Below are 10,477 nucleotides of genomic sequence, written 5' to 3'. Positions count from 1 at the left end.
TGTGTGTGTGCACTGGTAGTTTGGTGAGAGGTGTGTGTGTGTGTGTATACCAGTAGTTTTGTGAGAGGAGGGTGTGTGTGTACCGGTAGTTTGGTGAGAGGTGTGTGTGTATGTGTACCAGTAGTTTTGTGAGAGGAGGGTGTGTGTGTGTGTTACGTGGATTTGTTATGTTTGTCAATGCCTTGTAATGCTTTTGCCATTGGCTTGTGCTGCGCTCTTATTGTTTCCAGGTGGCCTATCCTGACTTTTCATGATCGGCTTTCCTATTGGTCTGCTGCAGCCAAGCCCCTATTTAAGGCCGCCCTTGTCAAGATGGCGGGGGGCTCTCTCTCTCTGGTCGTTCGTTTGGGCAGACGCCGGCACACACGTTTCGCACCTTTTCTAATATTGTTTATCGTGTTAATTATTGCTTTAGTGTTGTTAGTTCTATTTTTGTTAGTCTTGTTACTTTGTATTTTTCGTTCCGTCCCAGGTGACTACTTTCCTCACGTTATTAGATCAGTTAGTGAGAGCAGGTAAGGTAGTGGACCGGAAGACCACATTTTTCTTTGCATCACGGCGCCTGTGCGGTGATGACTCGCGAGCGAGGGTATACTCTAAAATCTAGTCAGATAAATTGAGGTTTTCTTTTACTTTTTCCTGTATGCTCTGTTAGTCACCTGGTCCTTTTTCTTTAGGGGTTTTTGCTTCTTGTTAATGTGGAGCCATCTTTGAAGTAAAACAAAAGCTTTTTCCCCCTAAAGCGTGTCTTTGGTATTTGTTGTAGTGTCCATATTATTTCTTTCAAGGTGGACATTGTAACAAAAGGGTGGCTCGTCCGGGAGCGTTCCACTAGGTTTTTTTTGGGGGGGGGGTTTGAATAGTCAAAATCTTATTCATAATTAATTTAGCAACATTCGTTTGGTGCGTTTTTTTTTTGTGTGTGCCGAGGTCTGCTCTGGCGTTATTTTTTTTTTTGTCGCTTGTGCGCTTAGATGAATTTTTTTGTCTGTTGCCTCCTTTTCTCTTTTTCGTCGTGATGTTTAGTTTGGAGGATTTTGTTGTCTCTCCAAATTTAGACGCCTTATTTGGCGCCACACGCAACCAGCTTATTTTGGTTGCGGGGCATTATAAAATTGATGTCAGTGGTTGTTCGTTGAAAGCAGATTTGCTTCAATTGGTGAGTGAGTCGTTGCTCGCTTGTGGAGTTTTGGAGGATGATTCAGGGGCCGCTAAGCCTCCTTTTTCTGAATCCCCTGTAAAACCTGCTTTGTCCACTACTCCGTCTAAAGCTGAACTTGAGCTCCGTTGTTTGGAGTTAAGAGAGAAGGAGTTAGAGTGGGAACGTGAGAGGTCCCAGCTCGAAGCAGACCGCCTTCTTGTTCGAGAACGGGAGAAGAGAGAGCATGAACTTAAAATGAAGGAAATAGAATTTAATCAGTCCCTCCGTGTAAAAGAGCTAGAAATGAGAGCTCTCGAATCGGGTATGAATGTTCCTTCTGACCGCTTTGATGTTACTCGAAACATCAGACTTGTTCCCCCCTTCAATGAAGAAGAGGTGGACAAGTTTTTTGCGCACTTTGAACGAGTGGCGACGGTGATGAAGTGGCCGCGTACGGTATGGCCTATTACTTTGCAGAGTATCTTTAAAGGAAAGGCTCAACAGGCGTATTCTGCGCTTTCACTTGAAGATGCTGCTGATTATGATAAGGTGAAATCGGCAGTGTTGCGTGTATATTCACTTGTGCCTGAGGCATATCGACACAAATTTCGCTCTTATCAAAAACTAGATGCGCTTTCTTATGTTGAGTTCCTTAGAGAAAAAGAAATTCTGTTTGATCGTTGGCTTAGCTCGCAGGATGTTAAAACTTTTGAAGGTCTCCGTGACTTAATCCTTATCGAGGATTTCAAAAACTGTCTACCTAAGTGTGTTGCAACTCACTTGGGTGAACAGAAAGTTCTGAAGCCCGCCGATGCTGCTGTTAAAGCAGACGAGTATACGTTGGCCCATAAAGATGCGAGCGCCTTTTCTGCTAATCCACCGTACGTGTCCACTAAAAACAAACTAAAAGATGCCGTAGCCGATACTGTTCAATCTGTTGCTGGTAGTACTGATGGTCGTAGAGTGACTTGTGTGAGAAATCACTTTTGCGGATATTGTAAAAAGCCAGGGCACATAGTTGCTAACTGCTTTAAATTGAAGCGCGTCAATAATCCTCCAACTTCTAAAGCTGGGGTTAATTGCATCTCTTCGCTTCCTCCGACGTCTCGGAAAGACGAGAGTAGTAGTCAGGTTTTCGCTCCGTTTATTACGGAGGCGGTTGTCTCTTTGCCGGGTGCGCAGGGGCTGCACGTACCTGTGAAAGTTTTACGAGATACCGCTGCCTCTCAGAGTTTTGTTTTGGAGAGCGTTTTGAATTTTGATAACAGGTCTTACACTGGTGAAAATGTCCTTGTACAAGGTTTTGAAATGGGTTTTTCTTCTGTTCCCCTTCATAGGGTTTTGCTCATTTCCAATTTAATTTCCGGTGAGTTTAAAATGGGGGTGCGCCCTTCTCTCCCTGTTAATGATGTGCATGTTTTGCTTGGTAATGACATTATGGGAGGAATTGTTTTTCCTAGACCTGTCGTAACAAACTTTGTTGAAGCTGAAAGTCCTGACCAGTTATGCATGGATTACCCTGAGGTTTTCCATGCCAATGTTGTTACGCGTGCTTTGGCTAAAAAGGCCGAGACCTCTGTGAAAGCAGGTAGGGACGAAATAATTGAGCTCTCTGACACATTTATTGCTCGTCCTTTGTCTGGTGGTAGGGATGAATTGAAAAAGACGCCTCCACTTTCGATGCTTCCTAGTCTTTCGCATTCCTCTCTGAGCCGTGAACAACTTATTCTTCACCAGAAGAATGATCACTCCTTCTCGCCTTTATTTTTTGAAGCCGTGTCCGAAAAAGACATTGAGTTTATGCCCCAGGGCTATTTTTTGCGAGATGGAGTTCTGATGCGTAAATGGAGACCACTAATGGCTTCAGTTAAAGATGACTGGCGTGTTTTGATGCAGATAGTTGTGCCTACACCATTTCGTAACGAAGTGTTACGTTTAGCCCATGATAACCATTTTTCAGGCCATTTAGGCATTAACAAGACTGCTGATAGAATTTTGCGCCATTTTTTTTGGCCTGGTCTTAAGCGTGATGTGGCAGCTTTTTGTAGAACATGTCACGTCTGTCAAGTCACGGGTAAGCCTAATCAAATGATACCACCTACTCCGTTACAGCCTATTCCTGTCATGTCTGAGCCATTTGAACATGTCGTGGTGGATTGTGTGGGAGAGTTGCCTCGAACAAAGACCGGCAAAGTTTATCTCCTGACAATCATGTGCACCCTAACTCATTTTCCTGAGGCCATACCATTGGGGAAAATATCTGCGTCCACCATCATTAAAGCGCTAGTGATGTTTTTCTCCCTTTTTGGTCTACCTAAGATCGTACAGACCGACCAGGGTTCCAATTTTACGTCACACATGTTTAGACAGGCCATGACACAACTCGGCATTCAGCACATTACATCCAGTGCGTATCACCCTCAGACTCAAGGGTTACTTGAACGTTTCCATCAAACGTTAAAATCTATGTTGAGGGCATTCTGCCTAGAGTTCTGCCTAGAGAATGTGGTGAGGATGGTGTGGAACATCCAGTTTGTTTTTTTTCGCGCAAGTTTAACTGCCACCAACGCGCGTATTCCACTATTGAGAAGGAGGCGCTTGCGCTCGTGTTAGCTCTTCAGCATTTTGAGGTCTATGTTGGCGGTGCAGTACAACCAGTTGTGGTTTACACTGACCATAACCCGCTAACATTTTTGGACCGAATGCGCAATCATAACCAACGGCTAATGCGCTGGTGCCTCGCGCTCCAAGGGTTTAATATCACCATTAGACATATTCGTGGGCGCGATAATGTTGTGGCAGATGCACTGTCTCGTGCATAAGTGTTTAGTATTTGCGCTTTGTACACTCTTTGACTGTTTTTTTTTACACTTGTTTTAATGCAAATAAACTGTGGAATTGTATTTTTTTTTTTTTCCAGTTTAACTGTGGTAAAGTTGGGCTGGATATTGGTATGGTTTTCTTTTCATTTATTCTCTGTATTTGATTATATGTCTTGTTTATTTGTTATTGATGTTATGGGGGTTTGATTTATCTCCCCAGTTTATTTCTTTATGGGTGGGGGTGTTACGTGGATTTGTTATGTTTGTCAATGCCTTGTAATGCTTTTGCCATTGGCTTGTGCTGCGCTCTTATTGTTTCCAGGTGGCCTATCCTGACTTTTCATGATCGGCTTTCCTATTGGTCTGCTGCAGCCAAGCCCCTATTTAAGGCCGCCCTTGTCAAGATGGCGGGGGGCTCTCTCTCTCTGGTCGTTCGTTTGGGCAGACGCCGGCACACACGTTTCGCACCTTTTCTAATATTGTTTATCGTGTTAATTATTGCTTTAGTGTTGTTAGTTCTATTTTTGTTAGTCTTGTTACTTTGTATTTTTCGTTCCGTCCCAGGTGACTACTTTCCTCACGTTATTAGATCAGTTAGTGAGAGCAGGTAAGGTAGTGGACCGGAAGACCACATTTTTCTTTGCATCACGGCGCCTGTGCGGTGATGACTCGCGAGCGAGGGTATACTCTAAAATCTAGTCAGATAAATTGAGGTTTTCTTTTACTTTTTCCTGTATGCTCTGTTGTTAGTCACCTGGTCCTTTTTCTTTAGGGGTTTTTGCTTCTTGTTAATGTGGAGCCATCTTTGAAGTAAAACAAAAGCTTTTTCCCCCTAAAGCGTGTCTTTGGTATTTGTTGTAGTGTCCATATTATTTCTTTCAAGGTGGACATTGTAACAGTGTGTACTGGTAGTTTCATGAGAGAATGGTGTGTGTGTGTGTACCGTGGTTTGGTGAGAGGAGGACGTGTGTGTGTGTGTGTGTGTATGTACCAGTAGTTTGATGAGAGGGGTGTGTGTGTGTACCAGTAGTTTGGTGAGAGGTGTGTGTGTTTCTGTGTGTGTACTGGTAATTTGATGAGATGAGGGTGTGTGTGGGTGTACTGGTAGTTTGGGGAGAGGAGGGTGTGTGTGTACTGGTAGTTTGGTGAGAGGAGGGTGTGTGTGTGTGTACCAGTAGTATGGTGAGAGGAGTGTGTGTGTGTGTGTGTGTGTGTGTGTGTGTGTGTGTGTACCAGTAGTATGGTGAGAGGAGGGTGTGTGTGTGTACCAGTAGTATGGTGAGAGGAGGGTGTGTGTGTGTGTACTGGTAGTTTGGTGAGAGGAGGGGGTGTGTGTGTACTGGTAGTTTGGTGAGAGGAGGGGGTGTGTGTGTACTGGTAGTTTGGTGAGAGGAGGGTGTGTGTGTGTGTACCAGTAGTATGGTGAGAGGAGTGTGTGTGTGTGTGTGTGTGTGTGTGTGTGTGTGTGTGTGTGTGTACCAGTAGTATGGTGAGAGGAGGGTGTGTGTGTGTACCAGTAGTATGGTGAGAGGAGGGTGTGTGTGTGTGTGTGTGTGTGTGTGTGTGTGTGTGTGTGTGTGTGTGTACCAGTAGTATGGTGAGAGGAGGGTGTGTGTGTGTGTGTGTGTACCAGTAGTATGGTGAGAGGAGGGTGTGTGTGTGTGTGTGTGTGTGTGTGTGTACCAGTAGTATGGTGAGAGGAGTGTGTGTGTGTGTGTGTGTGTGTGTGTGTGTGTGTGTGTGTGTGTACCAGTAGTATGGTGAGAGGAGGGTGTGTGTGTGTGTGTGTGTGTGTGTGTGTGTGTACCAGTAGTATGGTGAGAGGAGTGTGTGTGTGTGTGTGTGTGTGTACCGGTAGTTTGGTGAGAGGGGGGTTGCTGACGTGTCGACCGAAAACTTCTTCCTGAAACTGTAGCAGCTGAACCACCAAACTGGACAAAGATTTATTCGTGGGAGGCTCCGCCTGGATATACTACACACACACACACACACACACACACACACACACACACACACATTAGTCTACTCATCAGGAGATTATACATGATATCATTACACTGTTTATTAAACCGCAGTAACAGCAAATTCTGATATTTTACTCCAGCGTTATGATGTCACTAACAGGAACACCATATTAAAGTGATTATACACGTTTTTGTTGTTTGTGATGAATTACATCATTAGCACTTTTTATCAGTAGCTGAATTTCCTGCTGTTTTGCCCCCTAGTGGAAGAACTTTTTTCCAAACTTTCAGTTCAGTTTGGCGGCACCTGAAGCCACCTGCATCTTTTCACACTGCTGTTCATGCTGCATCCCAGGGCGGGGTGTTTGCCCTCTTCTACATACATGATCACAGACGCCCATGATTAACTCGTGTCCCTGTAATTGACAGGGGAGAGACAGGATGCCCCTCCCACTCAGAGAACATGGACTTTGACAGGTGAACACCTTTCTGTTGTTGCACTCAGGAGTTTACTTCATCACAACTGAAAGCGAAGAGATTTACTCAGTGATATTTCTCAGAGGAAAAACATTCTTTTCACTCCTTACATTTTTATTTAAACCTTTTCAGTACTCGTTACAAATCTCAGCGGTTTCCTCTCATCCAGCCAATGATGGTATTCTACACATTGATAGAATGGGTGCCAATTTATTTACATTTTATTAATTACATTACAGTTTAAAGTTATATTTACATTTTATTCAGTTCAACGAATAGAATCACATTCATCAATAGAGAAAAAAAATCATCATTCTTCTTAATTTCATTTGCCAAAAATTTTGTTTTTATTTTTTAATACTTGAGTAGATTTAAAAGTCACAACTTTTTGACTTTCAGTTTTAATGAATTAGGAGTTTTCAGTGTATCTACACTTTCACTGAGGGATCATTTCTCAGAGCTTCTTCCACTCTTTCAGCTACAATCAGCAACATTACAGTCAAATTAAAGATAATTCACAGAGAAAATCAAAAACTGTCATCACCACCACATACACGCTCACTGTGCAGCGCTACACACTCTTGTGTGTGTGTGTGTGTGTGTTCTGTGTGTAGGTTAAAGCGATATACAGAATGAATTTTTCTGAACTGACTCACTGAGGGTTTGTTCTTCCAACTCTTTCACAGTGAATATGGTTGATTACGAAATAAACGGACGATATTTTTAATCCAATCTTATAAAGCTCCATAGTGACAGCTTCACTGTACAGAACATCTTACGCAGGCTTTCACATAAAAGGAAAGTTTTAAAAGTATTAATAATTGTGGACACAAAAACATGGACACCTCCATGAAAGTGTTTTGTTCGCAACATGCTAACCAGCTAACGTTAGTGGTGTTGAATTTATGATGAATTTGTTTCCTGAAAGCAGTGAACTGTTCACTCTTGTATAGATTTAACCAACTAATGTGTCCACGTTGACTGATTTACAGTAAATATGACTTTAATGAAGTGAGGATTTAGTTGGTGTTGACGGTGTGAGTGGTGTGTGTTGACATGACCCTTAACTACACGAGTAACCCCGAAGGAACCCTGATTTCTAGAAGTGTACAAACTATATACAATACACACCGTGACTGAATGCTGAAATCTGATTGGTCAGAAGGTGAGCACAGGTAGTTCTGGTGAGAGAGAGCGACTGTGAGGGAACGGCAATTTATCACAGCCATAACATAAGTGAGAACAGGAAGTTACTTGTCTCTCAGATGTTCCACAACATTACATCTAACTACAGATTTAACTATAGATGAGGTTGTGGAATTCGTGATGTCTGTACAGAACCACGCACAAGTTTTCACCCTGTGAACTTTTCCACACTGTGTTGTGTTACAGCGTAACTGAAATGGACAACTGGGATTATTATAAACTTTTCATGTTGTGATGGTTTGAGTACGCAGACACCCCATTACTGTGAAACCCCTAAATTAGTTCTGGTTCAGTTTACATCAGAAGTCCAATCATGAGTTGAATGGAGTTGACGTGTGAGTAACTAAAGTGTCATGTGACCTCAGTATAAATCCACCTGTTCCCGAAGGACCCAGTGTGTGTTAGAGAACCGAAACACACAGCATCATGAAGACCAAAGAGTGATCAACACAAGTCCAGGACAAATTTCTGGAAAAGCATCAGTCAGCGTTTGGTCTTATGTGAGATATATATTATATATAATGCAGTTCTGTAATCAGCCGATCCCTCGACAGCAGCACGATGCATCAAATCCCACAGATACAAATCAGGAGCTTCAGTTAATGTTCACAATGTTCAAACATCAGAACGGGAAACACTGTGATCTCACAGTGTGACTTTCTCTCACTGTGGTCTGGGTGTTGGTTTGATCCAGATGGACTGGTTTGAGTATTTCAGAAGCTGCTGATCTCCTGGGGTTTTCACACACAACAGTCTCTAGAGTTTACACAGAATGGTGCAGAAAACAAAAAACACTGAGTGAGTGAGCGACAGTTCTGTGGGTGGAAACAAACGCCTTGTTGATAAGAGAGGGTCAGAGGGAAATGGACAGATTGGTTCAAGCTTTTTTGCCAGGAAGGATATAGTAACTCATATAATCACTCTTTACAACCGTGGTGAGCAGGAAAGCATCTCAGCATGAAACAGCAGAAGAACACATTGGGTTCCACTCCTGCAGCCAAGAACAGGGGGCTTAGAACCAACAACACGTTCCTATTAAAGTGGCCAGTGAGTATGTATATATTAAAAAGGGCTGCAATGTGACATTAAATTTGTTATTCAAGCATTTTAAATAATATGGCACGACTCAGAGTGTTATTCTGAGCATTATGCTACTGTCAGCGTGTTTCACATAGGAGTCGTATCGTATCTTTGTGTAGCTTCATGATAAAATCTCAGTTCCTGGCTATTAGAGTTATTATTTAGTTATTATAATATAATTTACATGTAATAGCTTTATAATGCTACTCATTTGCCTAATATTTAATATATCTTCTAGAGTATGGTGATTTCTTTTGCAAAAGTTTTCACCCCCTGCTAATTTAACCTGCACAAAATATCAATGAATAAAAACAGAACTCTTGTGAATTTCATAGTTTTTCTCTGTTAGTGTGTCAGGCAGGGAGGGAGGGAGGGATGGAGGGAGGGTAGGTCATGGTTAAGGATGATGATGATGGTGAAAGGGGAGGGGCGGACTGGACTGGACACAAAAAAAATCTTTCTTTTTTTTTTTAGAGAAGTGTTGAAGCTGATTAATAAATGAATGCGATATAATATGAATCAAACCGGATGCACATCTGGATGGATGCGTGTGCGTGTGTGTGCCGCACTAAACCACGTTTAGTTTTTTTCCTCCCTGATAAAAGAAAACCGCGCCGTGTTCCTTCATCTCATCTCCTGAACTGTCTGATATTTTGATCTGCACGCAGGTGATGTGTTTAAATCCAGATTTAAACCACTTTATCTGAATAAAACGCTTTATTTTGCTGAGGCTAGTCCTGCATCTCCTATTGTCTGACTGCGGTTAGAGGATTTAAACAGCTGGATTTGTGTCTCTGTCTCTCCTCATCACCACTCCATCTCCTCCAAACACCACCTACAGCTGCGTTTCACATGCAAATAAACCGCTCAGTACCTTTTTATAATTCTTCCCGAGCCACACGCGGACATTGTCGAACTGAGACACGGTATCAGAGGCTTCGAAATATTTCACATTCGGCCCGCCGTCTTTCTTCCGCACCGCCATCTTTGTCTCCAGCCAGACGTGTGAGGCGGAGCGCCCTCTGCTGCACAGCTGCGGGATTTCCTTCAGCTCGAACGAGAAACGGCGACCATTTTGGCTCAAATTTGGATCGTGACGTTCCGTTCTCCCTGGCGGTGTTTGAGCCAACATGGCGGAACAAGCAGCAGCCCTGAGCCCAGAATCCCATCCCCCGCTCTAATAAAAATATAATTTTATATAACTATATCTATATTTACACAAATAATGCGTCATACTTTTATAAACTATTTTATTTTGATAAACTACAGTAACTCCTGGTGCACATTACTCTCTCCAGTCCTCTTTGGATTTCTGCTTTAGAATTATTTATACATGTTTATATGGGTTATCACGGGTTAACATCATACATGAGGAAAAATAAAAAAGTGGTGAAATTTATATTTTAGAGACGGAAACAGCGTCAGTCTAGAACTTTCAGGACAAACTTGCAGCATATCACCACAAGAGGGCGCCGCTGCACTGAATATTATCTTTCATCTGACTTTTACAGAGGTGCTTGAAAGTTTGTGAATCCTTCAGAATTTTCAAGTCAAGTCAAGTTTATTTGTATAGCGCTTTTAACAATAAACATTGTCACAAAGCAGCTTTACAGACTTTGAACAACTTTCTCTGTTTCTAGCGACTTTCTCTTCACGCATAACATCCCAGATGATATAACGAGACCACCGGGCTCTCCATGGATTGTTGTCAGGTCTAGGAGGCGGCGCAGACGGAGGAGGCAGAGGAAGCAGAAGTGGGGCCGCAGGTCCGGTGCAATGCTAAGGCT

The 10,477-nt window shown here is 42.8% G+C and overlaps 1 protein-coding gene across 1 annotated transcript in view; it reads right to left on the bottom strand.

The window, feature by feature from the left end:
• The window catches only part of smarcc2 (SWI/SNF related, matrix associated, actin dependent regulator of chromatin, subfamily c, member 2), a 43,875-nt gene extending 34,170 nt beyond the window's left edge, over positions 1-9,705 (bottom strand). Inside the window, 2 exon segments of the mRNA XM_060920265.1 lie at positions 5,816-5,935; positions 9,565-9,705. Coding sequence (XP_060776248.1) covers positions 5,816-5,935; positions 9,565-9,675 — 231 coding nt within the window. The 5' untranslated portion in view covers positions 9,676-9,705.
• Positions 9,706-10,477: the final 772 nt, after the last annotated feature.

This window comes from Neoarius graeffei, chromosome 4 (assembly GCF_027579695.1).
Source record: "Neoarius graeffei isolate fNeoGra1 chromosome 4, fNeoGra1.pri, whole genome shotgun sequence".
In the NCBI taxonomy this organism is placed as follows: Eukaryota; Metazoa; Chordata; class Actinopteri; order Siluriformes; family Ariidae; genus Neoarius; species Neoarius graeffei.
This window is presented reverse-complemented; position numbering and strand designations above follow the sequence as displayed.